At 63.0% G+C, this 24,596-nt stretch overlaps 4 protein-coding genes and 5 non-coding genes across 9 annotated transcripts; 6 read left to right on the forward strand and 3 right to left on the reverse strand.

Moving 5' to 3' along the window:
- Positions 1-430: 430 nt before the first annotated feature.
- BBS1 (Bardet-Biedl syndrome 1) lies at positions 431-7,489 on the reverse strand. Its single transcript, XM_062512013.1, has 14 exons — positions 7,470-7,489; positions 7,305-7,372; positions 6,956-6,990; positions 6,297-6,590; positions 6,135-6,181; positions 5,693-5,731; positions 5,062-5,134; positions 4,284-4,412; positions 3,494-3,600; positions 2,929-3,048; positions 2,205-2,379; positions 1,418-1,487; positions 828-989; positions 431-549 (listed from the first exon to the last, which is right to left on the reverse strand). Exons 1-14 carry the CDS (start codon positions 7,487-7,489, stop codon positions 431-433), a joined length of 1,458 nt encoding a protein of 485 aa, XP_062367997.1.
- A 184-nt stretch (positions 7,490-7,673) lies between these two features.
- LOC134055551 (ubiquitin-like FUBI-ribosomal protein eS30 fusion protein) lies at positions 7,674-8,986 on the forward strand. Its single transcript, XM_062511952.1, has 5 exons — positions 7,674-7,723; positions 8,270-8,352; positions 8,437-8,581; positions 8,666-8,721; positions 8,826-8,986. Exons 2-5 carry the CDS (start codon positions 8,278-8,280, stop codon positions 8,949-8,951), a joined length of 402 nt encoding a protein of 133 aa, XP_062367936.1. The 5' UTR covers positions 7,674-7,723; positions 8,270-8,277; the 3' UTR covers positions 8,952-8,986.
- Positions 8,987-10,047: 1,061 nt separating this feature from the next.
- LOC134055698 (small nucleolar RNA SNORD26) lies at positions 10,048-10,122 on the forward strand. Its single transcript, XR_009934093.1, has one exon. It is a non-coding gene; the product is annotated as a small nucleolar RNA SNORD26 (small nucleolar RNA).
- Positions 10,123-10,963: 841 nt separating this feature from the next.
- Positions 10,964-11,091, forward strand: LOC134055700 (small nucleolar RNA SNORD22). The gene has a single exon (XR_009934095.1). It is a non-coding gene; the product is annotated as a small nucleolar RNA SNORD22 (small nucleolar RNA).
- An 821-nt stretch (positions 11,092-11,912) lies between these two features.
- LOC134055699 (small nucleolar RNA SNORD31) lies at positions 11,913-11,980 on the forward strand. Its single transcript, XR_009934094.1, has one exon. It is a non-coding gene; the product is annotated as a small nucleolar RNA SNORD31 (small nucleolar RNA).
- An 866-nt stretch (positions 11,981-12,846) lies between these two features.
- Positions 12,847-13,037, forward strand: LOC134055705 (U2 spliceosomal RNA). The gene has a single exon (XR_009934100.1). It is a non-coding gene; the product is annotated as a U2 spliceosomal RNA (small nuclear RNA).
- A 634-nt stretch (positions 13,038-13,671) lies between these two features.
- LOC134055706 (U2 spliceosomal RNA) lies at positions 13,672-13,862 on the reverse strand. The gene has a single exon (XR_009934101.1). It is a non-coding gene; the product is annotated as a U2 spliceosomal RNA (small nuclear RNA).
- Positions 13,863-14,961: 1,099 nt separating this feature from the next.
- Positions 14,962-19,900, reverse strand: WDR74 (WD repeat domain 74). The gene is made up of 11 exons (XM_062512014.1): positions 19,799-19,900; positions 19,305-19,411; positions 19,095-19,216; positions 18,686-18,749; positions 18,307-18,456; positions 17,789-17,890; positions 16,941-17,041; positions 16,441-16,496; positions 16,175-16,317; positions 15,169-15,225; positions 14,962-15,084 (listed from the first exon to the last, which is right to left on the reverse strand). The coding sequence occupies exons 1-11, from the start codon at positions 19,857-19,859 to the stop codon at positions 14,962-14,964; spliced, it is 1,086 nt and encodes a 361-aa protein (XP_062367998.1). The 5' UTR covers positions 19,860-19,900.
- Positions 19,901-20,017: 117 nt separating this feature from the next.
- TAF6L (TATA-box binding protein associated factor 6 like) lies at positions 20,018-24,502 on the forward strand. The gene is made up of 10 exons (XM_062511927.1): positions 20,018-20,164; positions 20,558-20,644; positions 20,864-21,014; positions 21,104-21,154; positions 21,551-21,645; positions 21,727-21,801; positions 22,285-22,505; positions 22,711-22,843; positions 23,424-23,552; positions 23,633-24,502. Exons 1-10 carry the CDS (start codon positions 20,018-20,020, stop codon positions 24,425-24,427), a joined length of 1,884 nt encoding a protein of 627 aa, XP_062367911.1. The 3' UTR covers positions 24,428-24,502.
- The last annotated feature ends 94 nt before the right edge of the window (positions 24,503-24,596 follow it).

The following is a 24,596-nucleotide window of genomic DNA, read 5'->3' on the forward strand; positions in this document are numbered from 1 at the left end:
AAAAAATCTCACAGAGACCCCAAAACCCCCCCCAAAATCCCCCAGGGACCCCCAAATCCCCTCCCCCAAAATCCCACAGGGACCCCCAAATCCCTCCCCAAAATCCCCCAGGGACCCCCAAATCCCCTCCCCCAAAATCCCACAGGGACCCCCAAATCCCCCCCCCCCAAAATCCCCCAGGGACCCCCAAATCCCTCCCCAAAATCCCCCAGGGACCCCCAAATCCCCTCCCCCAAAATCCCCCAGGGACCCCCAAATCCCCCCCCCAAAATCCCCCAGGGACCCCCACATTTCCCACCCCCACCCCAAATTCCCCTTTCCCTCCCCCCTCCCCAATTTTAGGTTTCTCCCCCTCCCACCGCCCCCATTTTGGGGTTTTTTGGGGGGGTTTTTTGGGGGTTGTGCCCCTCCCCCAGACTCACGGTGGCTGTCAGGGTGAGGGGGGGGTCCCCCATTTTTGGGGTGGCGCCCCCCCCAGTGCTCGGGCCATGCCCCGGGCAGCCCCCAGGCGCAGCCCCCCCAAATCCTGCTGGAAGCGCCCGTGCATCCCTGGGGGGGGAGGGGAGACAAGGCTGACCCCCCCAATCCCCCTCCCCCCCAAAAAAAAAAAAACCCAAACCGGGCAGACGCCCCCTCCCCCCCAGCACCCCAAAACCCCCCCGGCACCATTAAAGGGGTGCTCCCCCCCCCATGTCCCAAAGTCCCCCCATCCCCCCATGAAGACCCCAGACCCCAAATTTCCCATCCCCCACCCATGGATGCCCCCCCGGACCCCTCCCCCCCCCCAATGAAGACCCCAGACCCCCAATTTCCCCTCCCCCACTCACGGGGGGCGTCCTCGCGCTCCCTCAGGGCCCGATCCACGAAGAGCCGCGTGCGGGGGGGGAGGGGCAGGCGGGGGAGGGGCGCGGGGGGGGGCTCGACCCCCACCCCTCGACCCCCCCCCAAATCCGCGCGGCGCCGCAGCATCCGGATGGACAGAGCGCCCCCTGGCGGACCGGAGGACTCAGCGACCACCGCCCCCCCCCCCCCCCCATGGGACCCCCTCCCCTCCCCCCAGAAGTGCCCCCACCCATGGGACCCCTCCCCCAGCGGGATCCAATTTTGGGACCCGTCCCCGACCCTTCCCCCACCCATGGGACCCCCCCCACCCCAATTTGGGGGCCCCCCCCACCCCACCCCCTCATCTCCACCCATGGGACCCCCCCCCCCACCAAATGGGTGCCTCCCTTCATCCTCTTCCATTTTGGGACGCCCCCCTCCCCCCCATCCCCCACCGGGACCCCATTTTGGGACCCACCCCCCCTCCCCCCATAATCCCAAACGATGCTGAACGGGGCGTTCCCCTCCCCCCACGCCCCATTTCAGACCCCCCCCCCCCCCCCCCCTCCCCCACCCCTGGGTGCCCCCCACCCACCGCGGGTTGTGCTCAGCAGGGTGTTCTCCTCCCGCCCGTAGCGCCCGAAACAGAGCCCGGTCACCACGTCCTGGGGGGCACCCAAATATGGGGGGGGGGCACCCAAATATGGGGGGGGGGCACCCAAATATGGGGGGGGGTACCCAAACATGGGGGGGGGCACCCCAAATATGGGGGGGGCACCCAAATATCCGGGGGGGGCACCCAAATATGGGGGGGGGCACCCAAATATCCGGGGGGGCACCCAAATATCGGGGGGGGCACCCAAATATGGGGGGGGGCACCCAAATATGGGGGGGGGCACCCAAATATGGGGGGGGCACCCAAATATCCGGGGGGGGGCACCCAAATATCGGGGGGGGGCACCCAAATATCCGGGGGGGCACCCAAATATCCGGGGGGGGCACCCAAATATCGGGGGGGGGGCACTCAGGAGTGAGTGGGCCACTCAGGGGAGGGGGAGGAGAGGGGGGGGGGGGGTCCCAGGGTTTGGTTTTTTTTGGGGGGGGGGGTGATCCCTGGAAGGTCTGGAGCACTCCTGACTGGGGGGATTTTTTTGGGGGGGGGGGGGTCCTGGGAAATTTGGGAGTTTCTGGGTAGGAATTAGGGGATATCTGGGGGGATTTGGGGATTTTTTTTTTTTTTTTGGGGGGGTGTGGGGGGGGGTCCCTACTTGAGTTTGGAGGGTCCCAGGAGGTTTGGGGTTCCCAGGGTGGGGTTAGGAAATATTTTGGGGGATTTTAGAGACATTTGGGGTATTTTAGGGGGATTTTTTGGGGGTCCCCACCTGAGTTTTGAGGGTGCAGAGCAAAGTCCTGCCCCGGTAGAGCCTCAGCTCCCCCGAGGGGCCCGGGGGGGTCCCCAAAGCCACCAGGGCCGCCCCCAGACCCCGCCCCGGGCAGCGCCGCCCCCGCCAGCCCCGAGATCGGCCCCGGCAGCCGCAGGGCCCAGAGCCGGCGACCCTGGGGGAAACTGGGGGGTCAGGGGGGGTCCCAGAGGGGTCTGGGGAGATCTGAGGGGATTTTGGGGGGTCAGGGGGGGTCCCAGAGGGGTCTGGGGGAGATCTGAGGGGATTTTGGGGGGTCAGGGGGGCGTCCCAGAGGGGTCTGGGGGAGATATGGGGTGATTTTGGGGGGTCAGGGGGGGGTCCCCGAGGGGTCTGGGGGAGATCTGGGGGGATTTTGGGGGGTCAGGGGGGGTCCAGAGGGGTCTGGGGAGATCTGGGGGGATTCTGGGGGGTCAGGGGGGGTCCCCGAGGGGTCTGGGGGAGATCTGGGGGGATTTTGGGGGGTCAGAGGGGGTCCCAGAGGGGTCTGGGGGGATTTTTGGGGGTCAGGGGGAGGTCCCAGAGGGGTCTGGGGGAGATCTGGGGGGGATTTGGGGTTGATTTTGGGGATGATTTTGTGGGTGGATTTTGGGGGGAATTTGGGGGGTGATCGGGAATGGATTTTAGGGGAGATTTTTGGGGGGTGATTTGGGCTGGATTTTGGGGAGGGGGGATTTGGGGTCACCTGGGGGCTGAAGGCCTGCAGGGTCCCATCAGCAGTGGCAGCCAGGAGCCCCCGTCCTGTGGGATCAGCCCCGCGGGGCGGGACCCCAGCACCCCCAAAATCCTGCCGTGCTCCCGGGACCTGGGGGACCCCAAAATCTCAATAAACCCCCCCAAAAGAACCCAAAAATAGCCCCAAATCCTCTCCAGCACCCCCAAAATCCTCCATGCCCCCCCTCCCCACTTTATCCCTGCACCCCCAAACTCCCTCAGGCCCCCCCCCCCCCAAATCGCCCCAGACCCCTCAAAACCTCCCAAAGTCACAACCCTGCACCCCCAAATCCCCCCAAAAAACCCCCAGCCCCTCCATTTTGTGCCCCCCAAATTCCCCCACCCCCCCTCAAAAAATCCCAACCCCATCCCTGCACCTCAAAATCCCCCAAAAAAATCCCTAAAAAATCCCCAAAAAAATCCTTTAAAAATCCCCAAAAATCCCTAAAAACTCTCCTCCCCCCCCCCAAAATCCCCGCACCCCAAAACCCCTCACCCCCCCCACCCCCCCCCCCCCCCAGTTTTGCCCCCCTCACCTGCTGAGCCCCCTCAGGCTCCCGTCCCTGCAGGCGACCCCCAGGCGGCAGCGCCCGTCCCCGGGACCCCGCGGCACCACGAACACGGGGGGGCTCGGCACCCAGCCCTGGGGGGGGGACGGGGGTCGGGGGGGGCCCAAATGGGTCAGGGGGTCCTCAAATGGGTCAGGGGGTCCCCAAAAGGGTCAGGGGGCACCCAAATGGGTCAGGGGGTCCACAAAAGGGTCAGGGGGTCCCCAAAAGGGTCAGGGGGCACCCAAATGGGTCAGGGGGTCCCCAAATGGGTCAGGGGGTCCTCAAAAGGGTCAGGGGGTCCTCAAATGGGTCAGGGGGTCCTCAAAAGGGTCAGGGGGGGTCCCGAAAGGGTCAGGGGGTCCTCAAAAGGGTCACGGGGGACTTAGAGGGTCGGGGGGGGGGTGGGCAAAAGGGTCTGGGGGGAGCCTAGAGGGGTTGGCACCCAGTCCTGGGGGGGAACAGGGGGGTCGGGGGATCCACAAAAGGGTCAGGGGGTCCCCAAATGGGTCGGGGGGGGCCTCAAAAGGGTCAGGGGGCACACAAATGGGTCAGGGGGTCCCTAAAAGGGTCACGGGGGGGCCCCAAATGGGTCGGGGGGCACCCAGAGGGGACATCAGGGGACAGCACCCAGCCCTGGGGGGGGACAATGGGGGTCAGGGGGGTCCCCAAAAGGGGTCAGGGGGCAGCCAAGGGGGTCCCAAGATGGATCTCGGGGTCCCCAAAGGGGTCAGGGGGCAGCCAGAGGGGTCCCCGGGGTTTTGGGGAGGGGTCCCACCTTGCAGATGACGGTGAAGGCCTCGGGGTCCAGCACCAGCACGTCCCCGGCCTCGGTCCCCAGCACGGGACAGTCGGGGGTGCCCTCGGGACCCCCCCGGGACAGCGAGCCCAGACACGTCACCACGGTCTGGGGGGACACGGGGGGGGCACCTCAGGACACCCCCGTCACAGAGTCCCCAGGTGTGTGACCGGCACCGGGGGGGCAACAGGGGACGTGGGAGGGGACACAGGGGCACACACAGGTCACACACAGGTGGTACACAGGTGACATAGGTGACACACAGGTGACACAGGGACACACACAGGTGACACAGGGACATACACAGGTGACACAGGGATGTACACAGGTGGTACACAGGTGACACAGGGACACACACAGGTGACACAGGGACACACACAGGTGGTACACAGGTGACACAGGGACGTACACAGGTGACACAGGGACACACACAGGTCACACACAGGTGACACAGGGACACACACAGGTGACACAGGGACACACACAGGTGTCACCCAGGTGACATAGGTGACACACAGGTGACAGGTGACACACACACGTGACACAGGGACATACACAGGTGTCACACAGGTGACATAGGTGACACACAGGTGACAGGTGACACACACATGTGACACAGGGACATACACAGGTGTCACCCAGGTGACATAGGTGACACACAGGTGACACAGGGACACACACAGGTGACACAGGGACACACACAGGTGTCACCCAGGTGACATAGGTGTCACACACAGGTGACACAGGTGACACTCACCTGTCTCTGCAGGGGCCGCCCCTTGTGCAGCGCCACGAATGGACCCAGCTCGGGGGGGGGCAGTGCCAGCAGCCTGGAAGGGGGAGGGGGGCACCCATCGCACCCCCCCAGCACCCCCTGACCCCCCCAAACCCCACAGGGACCCCCCAGCACCCCTGGGACCCCCCCCAGACTCCTTGGTCTCCCCCCAAACCCCCCAGGGGACCCCCCCCAGCACCCACTGACCACCCCAATGACCCCCCGAGGTCACCTCAATGTCCCCCCAGCACCTACTGACCCCCCCCCAAATCCCTGGGACCACCCCCAGCACCCCAGGGACCCCCCAAACCCCGCAGGGACCCCCAGGGACCCCCCTGAGACCCCTCAGGGACCCCCAGGGACCCCCCAAACCCCACAGGGACCCCCAGGGACCCCCCCCCCAAACCCCTCAGGGACCCCCAGGGACCCTCCCCAAACCCCTCAGGGACCCCCAGGGACCCCCCCCCAAACCCCTCAGGGACCCCCAGGGACCCTCCCCAAACCCCGCAGGGACCCCCAGGGACCCCCCTGAGACCCCTCAGGGACCCCCAGGGACCCTCCCCAAACCCCCCAGGGACCCCCCCCCCCAGCCCCCCCAGGGACCCCCACTCACCGCAGCGACTGCGCCGTCAGGGGCACCTCGGCCTTGTCCCTGGGACCCCCCAAAATCTGCTCAGGAGGGGGCTCAGGGTGTCCCCCCACCCCAAAGGCACCCAAACTTTTTGGGACACTTCCAACCGGACCCCAAAATTTTTGGGAAACCTCCCAGGGACTGAAAGTGTCCCCCCTCTCAAAGGGTCACAGACTTTTGGGGACCCCCACCCCCCCGTAAGAGAACAGAAAATGCCCCCCCCCCTCCCCCCCCAAGGCATCCAAAATTTTTGGGACACCCCCTTAAGCAATCCCTCTAGGGACCCAAAATTCACCCCCAAGAACCCAAAATGCACCCCCCAAAGATTTTGGTGGTGCCCCCCAAACCCCCCCCCCCCCCAGATATTTGGGACCGCCCCACCCCCCCAAAAAAAAAAAAAGAAAATTCCGGGGTCCCCCCCGACCTCAAATCCTCCAACATCTCCTTCAGCATCAAGGGATCGATCTGATCCTATAGAAACCCCAAAAAATGAACTTTAGGGGGACTCAAACTCCCCAAAAACCCCCCAGGGACAACGGGGGGTGCCCCAATTAGAGGAGGGGTCCCCCCAAAATCCCCCCCAGACCTGCTCAGCCTGGAGCCACAGGTCCCTCTCGAGGGGGTCGGGGGGTCGTGGGGGCAGTGAGAATTTGAAGAAGGGTCGCAGGTTCCTGTACACGTAAAGGGCGGGGCCGGCGGCCACGACCACCGCGGGACCCCCCCCGGGGCCCCCCCCGGAACCCCCAGACCCTAAAAAAGTGGGGCCGAACGCCCCCACCCCCGCAGGAGCCTCGGGCAGAGCCAGGCTGGTGATGGAGCCCGCGCCCCTCACCACGGCCAGGCGGGGACCCCCCGGATCACGGGGTACCCCAACAACGAGCTGGGGAAAATGGGGAGGGGTCAGCGTGGGGGGAACACCGGGGGTACCCCCAGAGCACCCCAAAACAACCCAGAGCACCCAGAACACCCCAAAACAGCCCAAAACAACCCAGAACACCCCAGGGACCCCAAAACAACCCACAACAACCCAGGGACCCCAAAACATCCCACAACACCCCAGGGACCCCAAGAACGAGCGGGAGGACAATGGGGAGGGGGTCAGGGTGGGGGGAACACTGGGAATACCCCCAGGGACCCCCCCCTCCCCCTCCCTAGAGCACCCCAAAACATCCCAGGGATCTCCCCATAAAACCCCAGGGACCCCCCCTGGAGCACCCCAGGGACCCCTCCCCAAATCAGAATCACCTTGTGGTCGCCGTCGCCATGGAGATCAACCAGAGCTGAAAGAGGGGGGGGCTCAGGGGGGACCCCGCGCGTTCGGGACCCCCCCTCAAAGACCCTTCCCCCCCCACCACACAACCAGGGGAAAGCCCCCCCCAGCCCCCTCCCCCTGCCCAGTGACCCCCCCTCACTCAGAGACTCCCCCCAAAAATCCATTGACACCCCCCAAACCCCCCTTCACTTCGAGACCCCCCCAACCCTCCCTCAGAGACCGCCCCTCACCCCGTGATCCCCCAACCCCCCCCTCACTTAGTAACCACCCCCACCCAGAGACCCCCCCCCCCCCCCCCACCTGAAATCCCCCCCCCCTCACCCATGCACCCCGGGAAGCTGCACAGCCCGGCCAGGGGGTCCTCGTGAGCCTCCAGCCATAACGAAGAGCTGCGGGGGGGTCCAAGCGTTGAGTGGGGGGCGAATACCGACATCGGGACCCCCAAACCCCCCCCCAAAACTGCCCCAAACTCTGCCCCTCCCCCACCTCTCCTCAGCCGCCGCCATCGCGTTGCCACGGCAACGCGGGGATTTACCGCCCGGAAATGACGTCTCCACTTATCCCCGCCCACCGGCGCTATAAACCAATGAGCCACGAGCTTTATCGGGCCCCGCCCCTTGCCAGGACTCGGCCATCTTTTTAGTTCCTCGGCTTGCGGCGTCGACACGCACTGTTTACGTCTGAGTGACGTCACCACGCAGCGCCTGCGCGCTGCCCCTTTCCGCCTTGGAGACGCTGCGGTGCGGCCGCGCTCGGGGGATTCGGGGGAATTTGGGGATTTCTGGGGGGATTTGGGAGTTTTTGCGGGGTCAGAAGGACGGGGAGGGGCTGGGGAAAGGTGATGAGGGGGGCTGAGAAGGGGGGATGCGCTAGGGAGGTTTTGAGGAGTCTGGGGTGTCTTGGGAGGGATTGTGAGTGGCTTGAGGGCGCCCTGGGGTTTTTTTGGGGTTCAGAGGGGGTTGAGGCGTTATGGGGGGGTCCTGAAGGGGGGTATGAGGCCTTGAAGGTGGTCGGGGTTATTTAGGGGGAGCTCCATGAAGCTTTGGGAAAGATTTGAGGGGTGGGGGGCTCAGAAAGGTCCCAGAGTCCATAGGGGGCCCTCAGACAGTATGAAAACTGGGGGGTTTTATCCCCCCCACATAGAGACAGGAAGGTCTGGAGACCCCCAAATTTCACCTCATCATGGGGGGAGCAGTACCAGCCCCTCCCTCCCTAACCCCTGACCCTTTTCTCTTTATTTTTGGGGAGTGGGGACCCCCCTAACCCCCCAAAATCTTCCCCCACAGCCCCCACCATGCAGCTCTTCATCCGTGGCCAGACCCTCCTTACCCTCGAGGTCTCCGGCTCTGAGACCCTTGCTCAGATCAAGGTGAGCCCCCAAATTCGGGATGTCCCCCTTTCTAACGCCCCTCAGATTTTGGGGTGCTGACCCCCCCCTCTTTGTTCCCCCCAGGAGAGGGTGGCCGAACTTTCGGGGGTCCCCCCCGAGGACCAAGTGCTGCTCCATGCTGGGACCCCCCTGGACGATGAGGCCGTGCTGGGGCAGAGCCCCCTCCCCGAATTCACCACCCTGGACCTCTCCACGCGCCTGCTGGGCGGTAATTCCGGGTGGGCTGCTAATTAGCAGGGTTTTAATTACCAAAGCACCCCCCTCAACACCCCGATTTCCTTCCTCCCCACAGGTAAGGTCCACGGCTCCCTCGCCCGCGCCGGCAAAGTGAGGGGCCAGACCCCCAAGGTGAGCGCTGAGGGGGCTCCCCCTGCCTTTAGGGGAACCCCACGTGCCTCGAGGACCTTCCCAGGATTTTGGGGACCCCCCCTGACCCCCCGTATTTTAATCAGGTGGCCAAGCAGGAGAAGAAGAAGAAGAAGACGGGGCGGGCCAAGCGGCGCATGCAGTACAACCGGCGCTTCGTCAACGTCGTGCCCACCTTTGGCAAGAAGAAGGGTCCCAACGCCAACTCCTGAACCCCAATAAAGGAATTTGGGTTCAATTCCCAGCATTTTGGGGCTCTTTGAATTTTTTTTTACCGCTTTTCTTGTGGTTTTGAGCTTTATTTTAAAGTTGGTTATGAAGTGTTCCAAGTGCTTTGGGGGTGAAACTGGCCTAGAGAGGGTTAATGGGGCTCGCTGAGCAGGTGACGGGGCGGGTAATTAGTGGGAGGAGCTTAATAAGCGTTAATTTGGACTCTGTTAATGAGTAGATGCTTTGTGGGGAGTAATTCTCTATGTGGGGGGGAGAAGAGCCGAGCGCTGCCGGAAATACCCGAGTGGTGTGGGGGGCGGGGTGGAGAGAGCCGAACGGTGACGAAAATACCCGAGTGAGGCGGCGGAAAGAGCCGGAAACACCCGATTCCCGGTAAAGCTGTCGAGAGGGAATGAATTGCTCGCTCCGAACCTTTCCGAAGGGTGCCGGAAGTTGCCGAATGGAATCACCCGCCAGGGGGCGCCCCACACACCTCGCGTCTTTTCCCGCCTTTTTCTCCTCCCTCAGGCGTTTCTCCCCGCCCCCTTTCCCGGCATGCCCTGCGTGGTATTTAAGCGCCCGTGAGGGAGCAAGCCGGCCATTTTGTCCCAGCAGCGCTAGGGGAGTGTTAGTTACAGGTATGTTCAGGCTTGAGGAGGGGCTGTGAGGGGGGTTTCAAAGGGGTGCGGAGGTGTCGATAACTGCGTTCCCTTATCCCAGGCTGACCGGGAGCGGCCCTGAGCCTCTCCGTGGTGCTTTTGCCCCCTCACGATGCAGCCGCTGTGTGCGTCCCTGAGGGGTCAGCGCCTTCCCAAGGGGCTGCTCGGGGATGAGTCTCTCACAGACCTGTGCTGATAGCGCGGTGAAGAAATCAGAGTTACCTGAGGGCTCGTCCTGCCCCGATCTAGGTGTTGGCTGGTCCATATTCCCGTTTTGTGTGTCTCTAACGCTTATTTTTTTGTTTTCATTTTTAGTGTTTCCGCCCGCGAAATGGTGCATCTATCTGAGGTGAGTCTTGCACCGCGTTTTGTTTTTTGTTTTTTGTTTTTTTTTTTTAGGTTTAAAAAGCTGGGTTTTAGGGCAGAATGGGCAGCAGTGCTGCGGGGATGATCACGCGGAACTCTCTCTTGCTGATGGGTCAGTGGAGAAGCTTCTGGACAAGATCTGAGTGGCACTGACCCGAGAGGGGTCCAGATCCCTGAGGGGGGATTTCAAACCCACATGGGCAGGGTTTAAACCCTTTTGGGGCTTAACCCACGTGCGGAGCGTTAGATCCACCCGAGACCCTCGTCTGGGGTTTGAAACCCTTACGGGATTTAAGTTCTTTATAAGGATCTGCTTCGTGCTTAACTCGCCATTTAAACAACTTTTTTATTATTATTATTTTTAAGGCATGGATTCCTCATCCGTGGTTTCTCCATGGCCCCTCCCCAGGTGAGCCCCCTCTGTCACATTTTCTGGGGAAAATCTGGGATTTTTTTCCTCAAATTCCCACCACGGGTGTAGATTCTGGAGTTCCCTCCCTTTCCCTGGCTGTTCAGTGACGAGTGACAATGACAAGCATATGGCTGAGGGTCCCTGATGCCGCGAGACTGCTGAGAGCAGCTGGGTGATGCCCTACAATTAACTCACTAACAAGAGCTTCGTTAAACACCCACCTTTAATCCCTGTTTTACAGTGTGCAGCAGTGGCAGAGGCCTCAGCCCGGGGTGACCACCATGAAGTGACCACAGTGACCCAAGCTCCGGTCAGTTCCCCCCCCCCAAACCCCCTAAAAGTCGCCCCAAAATCCCAGTCTGAAAGGATGACACCCCGGGCTGGAGGACACGTCCGATGGCAGCTCCGAGTTACCAAAGCCCTGATCAGATTTGGGGAGGGGGCTTCACCCCCTGTCCCCCTCCAATTATTCCTAAACCTCCCCTAATTTTTCTCCGCAGCCACCGGAGCTGGAGATCCCCGATGGGCCTGGGGTGAGTTCTGGGGGTCTTTGGGGTTGGATTTGGGGGTCCCAGGCCCCCCATGAGGAAACGTTCAGGTGTCTGACTCCCCCCGTAGGGCCCAGGTCCTGCAAAGGTAGAACCCCCTGGAAACCCTCGGGGGGAAAAGAGGACGGCTTGTCCCAGAGGGGACGGTCTGAGGGGGCCTCGGAGGGGATTTTTGGGAGGCTTTAGGGGGGATTTTTAGGTGTCTCAGACCCCCCTCTATTTCCTTTACAGGATTCGTTCCACTTCTGCCCCCATGGGGTTCTCAATAAGGTGACCCCCTACCCCACGTGAGGGAATTTAGGGGGTCGTGAATCCCAGTTCCTGAATGTTGGAAAAGATTCCAGGTGAGCTCTCTTTTCCCCTGTGCGTCTTGAGGGAGAATTGTTCACTCTGGGGATTTTGGGGGGTCTCTTTACTGGGGTTACCCCTGAAGGGATTATTTGGGTAAAATTCAGGGGCGTTTTGGGGGGTCCTGGGGTATTTTTGGGGCCCCCCAGGTGTGATGACCTCATGAATCTCGTTCGGCTGAAGCTGCTGTTGAGGACCCACAGGCTGACCCAGGGGGCTCTTCCCCCATTTTGGGGTCCCCAAATTCCCCAAAGAAACCCCTGACTTCCCCCCCCCCCCCCCCCTTTGTGTCCCCTCCTTGCAGGTACCTCCAGGCCTGGAGCACACCTGGAGCCAGGTATGTAAACGAGGGGGGTGTGGCTTACTTGATGACATCACAGCCGATGTCATCCCACACGCAGGGACCCCCAGTTTTGGTGATGATGTCACTAGCTCACTTTGACCCCCCTGAAAACACCCGAACACCTGAAAAATTGGGGTGGGGGTGCCTGGGGGGAGGGTCCTGGGGGGGCGAGGACATCCTGACGCCCCTCCCCCCTCTGCTGTCCCACAGGTGCTGCAGGTACCCAGGGGCTCAGGTGAGTCTGGGGGTTTCCAGAGGGCGTTTTGGGGATTTTTTTTGGGGTCCCCCCAGCCGAGGATGAGGCGATACCGCCCCAGACTGAACCCAGTGACTGAGTGGTTCCTGCTGAGGCTCTCGGGGGTCCCGGGGGGGGGTTTGGGGTCAGAAACGGCGATTTTGGGCTCTCTCTGAGTTTGGGGGAGGCTCTTGGGTTCTAGAGGGATTTGGGGGATTTAAAAGACTTTCAAAACTAATCCGTGCCACTTTGTTTTTTTCAGCTGTTGAATTAAAAAAAAGTTTCATCCATACCAATAAAAAATGTACTGAATTTGTTCAAAAACTTGGAATTTGTCTTTAATTTTGGGAGTGGGGGGGATGGGCTCACACACCTGAACCCCTGGCTGTGCCCAAAAACCCCAGTTCCACAATACTGAACAGGTTTTGGGTGACGGGAAAGATTTTGGGTGGGTCCCCCCAAAACCCATCGGGGCTCCCGCGTTCCCCCCAAAACCCGCAGAACGGCCGCGGGGCGGAGCCGGCGATATGCAAATAAAGATCCCGTTATGCTAATTAGGCGTGTTGTAATCAAAATGTGAGCAGGATTATGCTACTAGGATTATTAATTTGGGTATTGATTAGGGGCGTGGTCATGCAAATAAAACATTTGTCCAATCAGGTTGAAGGGCGGGGCTTCAGGCGGGGTTATATTGAGGGGGCGGGGTTATGACAATGAAGGTCGTGAGGGGCGGAGATATGTAGATGAAGGGCGCGGTTATGTAAAACAGTCTACAGTCTGCCCTTGTGCATGCTGGGAGTAAAAAATTGGGGGAGATTTTCACAATTTTGGGGATCGGTGAGCACGAAGCGCGGGAGGAAAGTGCAGGGAGAGCTGAGGAAAAGCTCCGGGAGGGGCTCAGGAAGGGGCGGGGGGCGGCTCGGGGGTGACCGCGAGGTGCGAGCGGGGCGGGCGGGGCTGGGTGCGGGGCGCGGGGAGGGCCCGGCATCGCTTCTCGGCCTTTTGGCTAAGATCAAGTGTAGTATCTGTTCTTATCAGTTTAATATCTGATACGTCCTCGATCAGAGGACTTCATATTAAACGGATTTTTGGGCTCGGGAGTTGGACCCGGAGCTTGCTCCCTCCGCTCCGCGCATCGTCCCGGTATTGCAGTGCCTCCGGGAACGGTGCACCCCTACCCGGGGACCTTGCAGGGTCAAAGACAGATCGCACCGGGGCTTCTCCCTCCAGAGCGGCCGTGCCGGGCCCCGCTCTGCGGCTGGGGCTGCGCTCGCTGTGCCGGTACCGCAGCGCCTGCGGGAACGGTGCACCCCTACCCGGGGACCTTCCGGGGTCAAAGACAGATCGCACCGGGGCTTCTCCCTCCAGAGCGGCCGTGCCGGGCAGCGGCGGGAGCTTTCGCCGGCAATAGGAAGGAAATGGCGGCCGGAGCGGAGCCGGGCCCGCGGGGTCTGTGGGATGAATTCGCTCCGCTTTGGGCAATTTGTGATCATTGAAGGCCCCCGGGAGGTTCGGCAATGAGCGGGACCGCGCGCGGAACACGGAGCAGAGAGGTCCGCGGTGACAGCGAGGAACGGCAGCGCGGCCGATGTCGCGACAGAGCCCCGAGCGAGGGCAGCCCGGGGGCAGCGCAGCGGTCCCAGCTCTGTCTTTGACCCCGGAAGGCCCCCGGGTAGGGGTGCACCGTTCCCGGAGGCGCTGCGTTACCGGCACAGCGAGCGCAGCCCCAGCCGCAGAGCGGGGCCCGGCACGGCCCCTCTGGAGGGAGAAGCCCCGGTGCGATCTGTCTTTGACCCTGCAAGGTCCCCGGGTAGGGGTGCACCGTTCCCGGAGGCACTGCAATACCGGGACGATGCGCGGAGCGGAGGGAGCAAGCTCCGGGTCCAACTCCCGAGCCCAAAAATCCGTTTAATATGAAGTCCTCTGATCGAGGACGTATCAGATATTAAACTGATAAGAACAGATACTACACTTGATCTTAGCCAAAAGGCCGAGAAGCGATGCCGGGCCCTCCCCGCGCCCCGCACCCAGCCCCGCCCGCCCCGCTCGCACCTCGCGGTCACCCCCGAGCCGCCCCCCGCCCCTTCCCGTCCCGTTCCCGCAGTTTTTCCTCAGCTCGTCCCGCTCCTCCCTCTCCCGTCCCGCACCGTCCGACCCCCGCGAACCCCGAAATTCCGCAGAAATCATCCTCCCAGCATGCACCTCGCTCTGTCTCTGCCCTCCTACTTTGCATAACCCCGCCTCTCATTCAGCCAGCGCGGGAAGTTTCAGGCGCCGCAGCGGAGCCTTGGGAGAATTGGGGAAAATTCGCGATTTTTGGATTCCTGCCTGCCCCTGGTGCGACCTGCGGGGATGAGGGGGGCGGCTCCTCCAGGGGCCATCGTGGGAGCGTTCAACACCAGATCTGAAATTCCTGAAATTGTGGCAAATCGCGTTTGTATCGCGATACCAGCCGCGGTGTCGTGAGTCGCTGTCACTCCTGATCTCCCGGTATTGCAGCACCTCCAGTGCTCCACCCCAACCCCTTACAGTGATCAAAACCAGCTTAAATTCATACCAAATTACCAAATTCTGCATCTCTATCGCGACATTAGGCGCGATTTTAGGAGTTGGTCAGTCCTGGATGGTCGCGGTGTTGATCAGAGCACTTGGGAACAGCGCACACATCCCCGGGCAGGACCCCAGATGGTCAAAAACAGACCCGGAAATGCTGATAATCGCGATCATTTGCATTTATATCGCGACATCAGCCACGCTTCCCCCACTCCGTGTGGCTCCTGGAGCCTCCTCTTTCTGCTCAGCACATCATCCCCAACTTGGGGCGCTAATTAACGAAATTAATTAGTCCTTGGGGGCGGGGCTAAAGCCCACGAGGAGTGAAGATTTAAAGGGGCCAAGCTTGGGGTTGGGGGTGCTGGACGCCACCCCCCCCAAAAGTTTTTAAATTTCCCATAAAATTACTTAATTAATAAAATTAATTCCTCATTTCCCATAAAATTCCCATTTATCTTCAATAACCCCATAATTCCATTTATTTACCAACTTTTTGGACATTATATACAGCGAGGGGTGGGGGAGGAGGGGAGGGGTTTTGGGGCCCCTCAGAGCCCCGAAATTTTCCTTTTCTTGGCCTTCCTGGGGGTGGGGATGGACTCCAGAGCATCCCAGAGCTCGTCCCCCTCCTCATCCTTCACCTCTTTTTGGGGAGGGGGCTCCTCCTGGGCCTGGGGAGGGGCAAAAGGGGAGGGGTTATGGGGGGGAGGGGCACTCCCAGCCCCCCCAAAACCCACCCGGGGTGGGGGTCTCACCTCCCAGTCCAGGTGTGTGTTCAGCAGGAGGCAGGTGAGGCGAGACTTGAGGTACACCTGGGGAGGGTGGGGGTGCTGGAGTTTTGTTTTTATGCGTTTTTGTGGTTTTTTTTTGTTTTTTTTTTTTGGGGGGGGGGTTTGGGATCAATCTCAGGAGTTTGGGGGGAGTCTTGGGGGGGATTTCAGAAGTTTCGGGGAGGTCTCGAGGGATTTAAGGGCAGTTTCAGGGTTTTGGGGGTTCTGGGGGGGGGGGGGGGGTCTGGGAGATTTTGGAGGGTCCCAGGGGGTGTCTGGGTGGGGGGAGGGTTCAGGTTGGTCCTGTGGGATTTGGGAGGTTCAGGGGGAGGGGGTTTGGGGTGGTCCCAGGGGTCTCAGAGTTTCCTGGGAAGGTTTGGGGGGGTTCCCAAGGGTATTTGGGGTGATCTGGGGGATCCGAGGAGTCCGGGGGGGGGGGGGGGGGGCGGGGGGGGTCCCAGGAGGGTTGGGGGTGTCCCAGGGTCCTCACCTTGTTCCTCAGGGACACCCACAGGGGGTTGGGGGGGATCCCAGGAGTTTGGGGTGCTTGGGGTGGGGGTCCCAGGAGTTTGGGGTGATTCGGGGGGAGGTCCCAGGAGGTTTTGGGGTGATTTGGGGGGGAGGTCCCAGGAGGTTTTGGGGTGATTCGGGGGGAGGTCCCAGGAGGTTTTGGGGCGATTTGGGGGGGAGATCCCAGGAGGTTTTGGGGTGATTCGGGGGGAGGTCCCAGGAGGTTTTGGGGTGATTCGGGGGGAGGTCCCAGGAGGTTTTGGGGTGATTCGGGGGGAGGTCCCAGGAGGTTTTGGGGTGATTTGGGGGGGAGGTCCCAGGAGGTTTTGGGGTGATTCGGGGGGAGGTCCCAGGAGGTTTTGGGGTGATTTGGGGGGGAGGTCCCAGGAGGTTTTGGGGTGATTCGGGGGGGAGGTCCCAGGAGGTTTTGGGGTGATTCGGGGGGAGGTCCCAGGAGGTTTTGGGGCGCCCCTGTCCCCACCTTGTCCCGGATCCGCCCGTCCTGCAGCCGGTGCAGGCGCAGGAATCGATCGAGGCCGACGGAGGCCACGAGGGGCAGGCGGGGGTGGCACTGCAGCCCCCGGACCCCCCCTGCAAAACCCTTCAGTGCCCGCAGCACCCGCCCTGGGGGCGTGGGGAGGGGTCAGTGGGGGTGGGGGCACAGACCCCCACCCCGCCCCCTCCGGGACCCCCACTCCCCCCAAAGAAACCAAATCCCGCCCCCCCCCAGGACCCCTCCCACCTCACCTTTGCGCAGGTCGAGCACGGCCACGTCCCCCCGGGCGCTGCCCACGACCACCGAGCTGGGGGGGGAGGGGAGGGGGAGGGAAAAATGGGGCTCGGGGAGGGGCAGTGGGACCCGACCCCCCCCAGCCCACCCGAGCATCCCAAATTTATCCTGGGTACCCCAAACCATCCCCCCCCCACCTTCCTCACAAGGCAGTTTGTGAAATTTCAGAGCCCCCCGAAGCCTCCAAAGGACCCCCAAAATCTTCCCCAATGCCTCCCAAACCCCTCCCAGACCTCAAAAACCCTCCCAGGACCCCCCAAATCCCCCCCAGACCCCTCCCAGAATGCCCCAAAATCTCCCCAGAACCCCTCCCCAAACTCCCCAGGTCCCCTCCCCCAAATCCTCCCAGGATACCAAACTTCCTCCAAGACCCCCCCTAAAAAATCCCCCAACCCCCCCCCCCCCCCAAACCCTCCTAGGACCCCCCAAAATCCCCCCGGGACCCCCCAGCACTGACGTGTCCCCGGGGGGCAGGGCCAGCGCTGTCAGTGGAGCCTCCCCGAAGGTGGCGTCGAGCACCGGGCGGCGCTGGGGCGTGGAGGGGTCGTAGAGACGCACCTGGGCAAGGTGAGACAGGGGAGGGACAGGTGAGACAGGTGGGGACAGGTGAGGGACAGGGGAAGGACAGGTGAGAACAGGTGGGGACAGGTAGGAAGGACAGCAGAGCCACCCCCTCCCTGTGCCCCACCCCCCTTCAGGGGCTCATCTGGGGCTGGGACCTGCAGGTGTCCCCAGGTATCCTCAGGTGTCCCCAAGTGACCCCCCCCCCCCCCTAGATTTTCCCATATGACCTCAGGTGACCTCACCTGTCCATGCCCCGTGCAGGTGACCCCAGGAGACCCCAGGTGACCTCACCTGTCCATGCCCCGTGCTGGTGACCCCAGGTGCCCTCACCTGTCCATGCCCCATGCAGGTGACCCCAGGTGACCTCACCTGTCCATGCCCCGTGCTGGTGACCCCAGGTGACCCCAGGTGCCCTCACCTGTCCATGCCCCGTGCAGGTGACCCCAGGTGACCCCAGGTGCCCTCACCTGTCCATGCCCCATGCAGGTGACCCCAGGTGACGCCAGGTGCCCTCACCTGTCCATGCCCCGTGCAGGTGACCCCAGGTGACCCCAGGTGCCCTCACCTGTCCATGCCCCGTGCAGGTGACCCCAGGTGCCCTCACCTGTCCATGCCCCGTGCAGGTGACCCCAGGTGACCCCAGGTGCCCTCACCTGTCCATGCCCCGTGCAGGTGACCCCAGGTGACGCCAGGTGCCCTCACCTGTCCATGCCCCATGCAGGTGACCCCAGGTGCCCTCACCTGTCCATGCCCTGTGCAGGTGACGATCCTTTGGGATCCTGGCAGGAACTGCAGGTCCCGTTCCCACACTGGAACACGCAGGTCCAGCCAATCGTTCCTCACCTGGGGACACCGGGGACGTTTGGGGACAATTCAGGGGACATTTGGGGACACCTCAGGGCGCTCAAAGAAGTTTTTAGGGTCCCACTCAGATTCTTGACCGGGGACTGACATTGTTTTGGGGGGATTTTTTTGGGTCACATCCAGGTTTTTGTCCCAGACCAGGAGATTTGGAACATTTTGGGGGGGGCTGATTTGTTTTTTTTTTGGTTTTTTGGTTTTTTTTGGGGGGGGGTCCTACTCACAATCCTGGCGCGGAACAGGAAATTTTGGAGATTTTTTTTTTTTTTTTTTAGGTTTGTGGAATTCCACTCACATTCCTGACCCGGAATGGGTGGTTTGGGATATTTTATGGTTATTTTTGGGTTTTTGGGGTGATATTTTAGGGTTATTTTGGGGTTTTTTGGGGCCCCACTCACGTTCTTGGCACGGAACAGGGGCTCCCCAGGCCGCTGCAGGTCCCAAATTTTGAGCCCGTTCTCCTTCCCCCCTGTCCCCACCAGGTGAGGCCGTGTCGGGTCCTGGCGCATCCGGCAGAGCCCCGGCCCTGCCTGCAGCTCCTGCAGGGGCTGGAATTGGGGAGGGGTCACCCCAAAACCCTCACAGAGACCCCAAACCCTGCACACCCCAAAAAAACCCCCAAAACCACCCCAAACCCTGCCCAAAAAAACACCCCAAAATTCCCCGTTCTGGCACATCCAGCCCCACCCACAGGTCCCAAAAGGAGCTGGAACTGGGGACGGGGTCTTGGGTTGACCCCAAAATCCCCCCCAGATCCCCCCAAATCCCCCCACTCACCTCCTCAGCCTCGTCTTCCCCCCAGACCCGGACCAGCCCCGACTCCACAGCGGTGACGATGGAGCTGGGGGGATTTTGGGGTGGGGGGGGGGGTCAGGGGGATTTGGGGATCCCCTCAAGCATCACTGACCCATCCCCCACTCCCCAAGACCCACCCCCCAAAATCTTTCAAGGAATGCCCAAATCCCTCGGGATCCCCCCCAGACCCCTCCAGGAGCCCCCTGGGACCCTCAGAACGTCCCCAGAGATCCCCCAGATCCCCCCTAAAGACCCCTCGGACACCCCTGGACACCCCCAGACCCTTCAGGACTTTCAGAATTTCCTTCCTCAGGAGCCCCCAGACCTCACTCAAAGTCCCCTCAAGGACCCCTGGAACCTTCCAGACGCCCCCCCCAGGACCCCCCGGTACCTGCCGAGCACCCCCAGCCCGCAGAAGGCCCCGTCCCCCCCCGGGCAGAGCCTCTCCCCGATGAATTTTCCCTTCTCGGTGCTGAAAACGCTCACGGAGCGATCCAAGGACCCCACGAGCACCTGGGGGAGAGGTGGGGGGGAGGGTTCAGGGGGGGCTCTGGACACCCCCAGACCCCCCCCAAACCCCTCCCCAGGACCCCCGACTCACCTCGGTCTGTGCGGGATCCCCCCAGCTCAGGGCCGAGACCCCCCGGCCCCGGCTCAGCCCCGACCCCCCCACGTGGTTCGTGGCCTCTTTGCGCTGCAGGTTCACCCCTGGGGGGGCGAGCGAGAATTTGGGGGGGGGGGGGGGGTGGGGGGGGGGGTGGGGCTTGTTTGGGCAACTCAGGACCCCCCCCCCAGAACCCCCCAAAATTTCCGGGACCCTCTCCCCCCACAAAGCCCCTTCCCGGAACTTTGGATCCCCCCTGTGACCCTCCCAAGATTTCCAGGACCACCCCGAACACCCCAAGACCTTCCGGGATTCCCCCCCGCGACCCCCAACCCCCCCGAGGACCCTCCCCAAAGCCACAGAGCTCTCCCAGACACCCCCGGGACCCCCAAAGGCCCCTCCCGGTCTCCCGGAACTCTCCCAGACCCCCCCAGGATCCCCTTTGAGGACCCCCAGAGCCCCCCAGGCCCTTCAGGGCCCTCCCCCCGAACCTTTGAGGGCTCCGGTCTCAGCCCCCACCCACACATGGTACAACCGTGTGGGCGCCGCCATCTTGCCCCGCGCCGGTCCGTCCCTCCCGAGCGTTCCGGAGGGAAAACCGCGAGCGAGGCGGAACCGTTCCGGACAGAAAAGTTCCGGACAGTTCCCGGCAGTCTTTGCTCCTCTTTCATTTGCATGCCCCGCCTCTCGTGGGCGTGTCCCGCCCCGCCATGGCGGAGCGGGAGGAGCGCCGGTTCGTGGAGCTGCCCCGGGACTCGGTGCGGCTCATGGCCGAGAGCGCCGGTGTGGAGCTCAGCGACGAGGTGGCCGCGCTGCTGGCCGAGGATGTGTGCTACCGGCTGCGGGAGGCCACGCAGGTACCGGGGAACGGGGGCTACCGGGGAGCCCTGGGGGCTACCGGGGACTACCGGGGGTTACCGGCTGCGGGAGGCCACGCAGGTACCGGGGGCTACCGGGGAGACCTGGGGGCAATCCTGGCACCGCTCCCGGTCCCGCTCAGCGGTTCCGGTGCCATCCCGGGACCGATCCCAGTTTCACTCTTAGTGACGATCCCATCCCTGGTACCATTGCCATTTTCCCCATTGCCAATTTTCCCCATTGCCGTTTTCCCCATTGCCATTTTCCCCATTGCCAATTTTCCCCATTGCCGTTTTCCCCATTGCCGTTTTCCCCATTGCCATTTTTCCCATTGCCATTTTCCCCATTTCCCCCGTTTTTCCCATCCTCACTTTTCCCATTCCCGTTCCCAGAACAGCTCCCAGTTCCTCAAGCACACCCGGCGCCGCCGCCTCACCGTGGAAGATTTCAACCGAGCCCTGCGCTGGAGTAACGTCGAGGTGGGGACACCGGGAGGGACTGGGAGGGACTGGGAGCACTGGGGGAGATGAGGACACTGGAGGGACGGAGCCTGGGGACACGGGTGACACTGGGAACACTGGGGACATCCTGCAGCCCCTCAGTGTCCCCAGATCGGGAGTGGAGGGATGGGGGGATGCCAGTGCAGGGGTGTTCCCAGTGTCCCCAGTGTCCCCTCTGCCTGTCCCCTCTGTCCCCAGGCCGTGTGTGGCTGTGGCTCCCAGGACTCGTTGCCGTTCCGGCCGCTCCGGGAGGGGGATTTGTTCTTCCCCGAGGACCGGGAGGTGAATCTGGTGGAGCTGGCTCTGGCCACCAACATCCCCAAGGGTTGTGCTGAGACCACGGTCAGAGGTGGGACCCCAAATCCTCCCCTGGGACCCCAAATCCTCCCCTTGGACCCCCCCAGGTGGGGCGGGGGTCTCAGCCCTGCTGTCCCGCAGTGCACGTGTCCTACCTGGATGGCAAAGGGAACCTGGAGCCGCAGGGAGCAGGTCAGGAACGACCCCCCCCAGATACCCCTGGGACCCCCCAAAACCTTCAGAGCTCCCTGAGATACCCCCAGGACCCCTCCAAGCCTCATCCTGGGATTCCCCAGACCCCCAGGACCCCCCCCAGGGCCCCTCCTCTGGACCCTCCCAGAGATCCCTGGGACACCCCAAGACCCCGTGGACCCCCCAAAGGCCCCTGGGACCCTCAGGAATCCCCCAGACACCTTCAGGACCCCTCTGGTTCCCAGCCCAAGACTCCCCAAAACCTCCACGATCCCCCAAAACCTCCAAGACACCGTGAGATCCCCAGGACCCCTCCCCAACCCCTCATCCCAAGACCCCCCAAGACCTCCAGACCCCTCCAGAGTTTTTGTTTTTGGGGTTCCCCCCTACTTGCAGTGCCCAGCGCCGTGTCCTCGCTGACCGATGACCTCCTCAAGTACTACCAGCACGTGACCCGTGCCGTGCTGGGTGATGACCCCCAGCTGATGAAGGTGGGTGGGGGGCTGCTCCCCCTCCCACCCAGCCGGGCTGAGCCCTCCCCAGCCCCCCTGACCCCCCCAGTGTCCCCACAGGTGGCTCTGCAGGACCTCCAGACCAACCCCAAGATCGCAGCGCTGCTGCCCTACTTTGTCTACGTGGTCAGTGGGGTGAGTTTGGGGGTCCTGAGGGGGTCCTGGGGGGTCTGGGGTGAGTTTGGGTAGGTCTTGGAGGGTCTGGGAGGAGTTTGGAGGGGGTGCTGGAAGGTTCGGGGTGAGTTTTTGGGGGGTCCTAGGAGGGTTTGGGTTGAGTTCTTGGTGTCCCCAAGGGATTTGGGATGGGCTTGGGGGGTCCTTGAGCATCTCCAGAGGGTCTGGAGTGAGTTTAGGGGGCTCCCAAGTGGATCTGGGGTGAGGCTGGGGGCTCTGGGGGTCTTTAGGGACTCTGGAGGTGCCCAGGCTCGGGTCCTGGGGGTCTCTGCTCAGCCTGTCCCTCACTGGAACATCCTGGGGGTCTGCAGCAGCCTGGAAAGTTTTGGGTTCATCCAGCGGCTCTTGGGGTGGGGGTTCCTCCACAGGAGGTTCTGGGGATGCTCCCGATGTTCTCCAGACCCTCCCCAGGGTTTCCATCCCATCTTTCCACACCTGGCCCAGGTAAAATCCGTGAGCCACGACCTGGAGCAGCTGAGCCGGCTGCTGCACCTGGCTCGGAGCCTGATCCAGAACCCGTTCCTGTGTCTGGGCTCCTACGTGTGCAGCCTCATGGGCTCCGTGCTCTACTGCGTCCTGGAGCCGCTGGCCGCCTCCATCAACCCCCTCAATGACCACTGGACCCTGCGGGACTACGCTGCCATGCTGCTGGGCCGCATCTTCTGGTGGGGAGGGGGCTCCTGGGGGGGGTGATCCGGGGGTCTGGAGGGGGCTCAGTGCCCGTCTGTGCCTGCAGGAGACACAGGGAGCTGGGGAGGGGGTCTCCCGTTGGGAGTGATCCAGGGTGTCCCGGATGTCTGGTGGGGAGGGGTCTCCTGGGGAGGAATTTGGGGTGTCTGGAGGGTCTCAGTGCCCGCCCTGTGCCCGCAGGAGTCACGGGGAGCTGGTGCGGGGGCTGTACCAGCAGATCCTGCTCTCGCTCCAGAAGGTTCTGGCGGATCCGGTGCGGCCGCTCTGCTCCCACTACGGCGCCGTGGTGGGGCTGCACGCCCTGGGCTGGAAGGTTTGGGGGATTTTGTGGGGGTCTCAAGGGGATCTTGAGGGGGTGAGAGAGGATTTGGAAGACCTGAGGGGTGTCCAGGGGGGTGTAAAAGGGGTTGGGGATGGGCTGAGAGGGAGTTTGGGAGTCCCCTGGGGGGTTTTGAGGGGTATCCACGGGGGACCAAGGGGGTCCTGGGGGGTTTTAAGGAGGTTTGGAAAGATTGAGAAGTGTCCGGGGGATCTCAAGGGAGTTTGGGGGGACTGAGAATTGTCCAGGAGGGTCTGAAGGGGATTTGGGGAGGGGTCCCATAGGGGGTTGAGAAAGGGTCTGTGGTAACCCCAGGAGATTTTGAGTCAGGGGTTCTTAAAGGAGGGTTGGGGGGGGACTGAGGGAGGGGGCTAAGGGGGGGGGGGTTTGGGTTCCTGGGGGTTCCAGGGGGAGTCCCGGACCGTGCCCCCCCCCCCAGTCCCACAGGCAGTGGAGCGGGTGCTGTACCCTGATCTCTCCCCATGTACTGGTTTTGGGGTTCCATGGGGGGTCCTGGGCCGGTTTGGGGGTTCTGGGGGTGGTCCCGGACCGTGTCCCCCCCCCCATCCCACAGGCGGTGGAGCGGGTGCTGTACCCCCACCTCCCCACGTACTGGCCCAACCTCCAGGCCGTGCTGGACGATTACTCCGTGTCCAACGCTCAGGTCAAGGCCGATGGCCACAAAGTCTACGGCGCCATCCTGGTGAGGGGCTGGGGGTATTTTGGGGAGGGGTCCCTCGTCCTTTACATCTCTCTGACCGCCCCCCGCTTCGTGTCCCACAGGTCGCCGTGGAGCGGCTGCTGAAAGCCAAAGCTCAGCAAGCCCCGGGATTTGGGGGTCCCGAGGGGTCCCCCCGGCACAGCCCCCCCGGCCAGGACCCCTCGCCCGAGCTGGGTTTTGGCCGCCCGTTGTTACCGGGGGGCGTTGGGGGCGGTCCCCCCACCTCTTCCTCATCTTCCTCCTCCTCCTCTTCCTCCTCCTCGTCTCCGCTGTCGCCGTCGCTGCGGGACATGTACCGCGAGCTCTACGATTTCTTCGGGGACAGCCTGGCCGCCCGCTTCGGTACCGGCGCCCCCCGCGGACCCCCCGAACCCCCCGGGGGCGACCGAGGGCACCCGCAAAGAGCCCCCGGCCGAAGGAGCCGCCCGCAAAATGCCCCAATTGACCAACGCCACGGTGAGCCCGAGGGACGAGGATCCAGCCCCGCCACGACCGGACCGGCCCCCCCTGCACCGAGCCCCGGGACCCCCGCCCCGGCCCCGCGGTGCCCCCCGCACCCCCTCCGGTCACCGGCCCGGGGCTCGGGACGTGTTCCAGAAATGTCGCTTTGCCCCTCGGGGACCTCCCCGCTTCAGTTTCGTGATCGCGGGGCGTCAAACCGGGCGGCGCTGCCCCGGCCGGAGGTTCCAGACGAGTTTCCCGCAGCCTCCCGGGGCCGCGCTCGGTTCCCGGTACGCGCAGCGGCTGCCGATGATCGGCAGGACCGCACGGGCCCCGCGCCGCTGGCCACGGGCCGAGTACTCGCTGCTGCTGCTGCTGTGAGCGGCCACGGGCCGGGACGGGCACGGGGAGGGTGAGTGGTCAATATAAGGGGTGCAGTGGTCGGTGAATGGTCTGGAGTGGTCAGTGAATGGTGTGGGTGTCCATAAACTCCTTTCCTGGTTTCTAATTCTTGGTGCCTGGTCAATAAAATTTAACTTCTTCGGTTTCTCCCCAATATTCCCTCTCCCCTCCCCCCCGCCCCCC

The sequence above is a fragment of the Cinclus cinclus genome, chromosome 33, assembly GCF_963662255.1.
Source record: "Cinclus cinclus chromosome 33, bCinCin1.1, whole genome shotgun sequence".
NCBI lineage: Eukaryota > Metazoa > Chordata > Aves > Passeriformes > Cinclidae > Cinclus > Cinclus cinclus.

What these genes read in the sequence shown, in the direction of transcription:
- TAF6L (XM_062511927.1), top strand. Translation starts at nt 20,018, where the DNA reads ATGGCGGAGCGGGAGGAGCGCCGGTTCGTGGAGCTGCCCCGGGACTCG. An exon ending in TTGTCTACGTGGTCAGTGGG is followed by an intron (nt 21,802 to 22,284) that starts GTGAGTTTGGGG and finishes CACCTGGCCCAG; the next exon opens with GTAAAATCCGTGAGCCACGA. An exon ending in CTGCTGGGCCGCATCTTCTG is followed by an intron (nt 22,506 to 22,710) that starts GTGGGGAGGGGG and finishes CTGTGCCCGCAG; the next exon opens with GAGTCACGGGGAGCTGGTGC.
- LOC134055551 (XM_062511952.1), top strand. Translation starts at nt 8,278, where the DNA reads ATGCAGCTCTTCATCCGTGGCCAGACCCTCCTTACCCTCGAGGTCTCC. An exon ending in CTCCACGCGCCTGCTGGGCG is followed by an intron (nt 8,582 to 8,665) that starts GTAATTCCGGGT and finishes TCCTCCCCACAG; the next exon opens with GTAAGGTCCACGGCTCCCTC. An exon ending in TGAGGGGCCAGACCCCCAAG is followed by an intron (nt 8,722 to 8,825) that starts GTGAGCGCTGAG and finishes TATTTTAATCAG; the next exon opens with GTGGCCAAGCAGGAGAAGAA.
- WDR74 (XM_062512014.1), bottom strand. Translation starts at nt 19,859, where the DNA reads ATGGCGGCGCCCACACGGTTGTACCATGTGTGGGTGGGGGCTGAGACC. An exon ending in GCCCTGCCCCCCGGGGACAC is followed by an intron (nt 16,497 to 16,940) that starts GTCAGTGCTGGG and finishes CTCCCCCCCCAG; the next exon opens with CTCGGTGGTCGTGGGCAGCG. An exon ending in ACGGGCGGATCCGGGACAAG is followed by an intron (nt 15,226 to 16,174) that starts GTGGGGACAGGG and finishes CACCCTCCCCAG; the next exon opens with GTGTACCTCAAGTCTCGCCT.
- BBS1 (XM_062512013.1), bottom strand. Translation starts at nt 7,489, where the DNA reads ATGGCGGCGGCTGAGGAGAG. An exon ending in TGTGGCTCCAGGCTGAGCAG is followed by an intron (nt 6,182 to 6,296) that starts GTCTGGGGGGGA and finishes GGGTTTCTATAG; the next exon opens with GATCAGATCGATCCCTTGAT. An exon ending in AGCCTGAGGGGGCTCAGCAG is followed by an intron (nt 3,049 to 3,493) that starts GTGAGGGGGGCA and finishes GGGGTCCCCCAG; the next exon opens with GTCCCGGGAGCACGGCAGGA.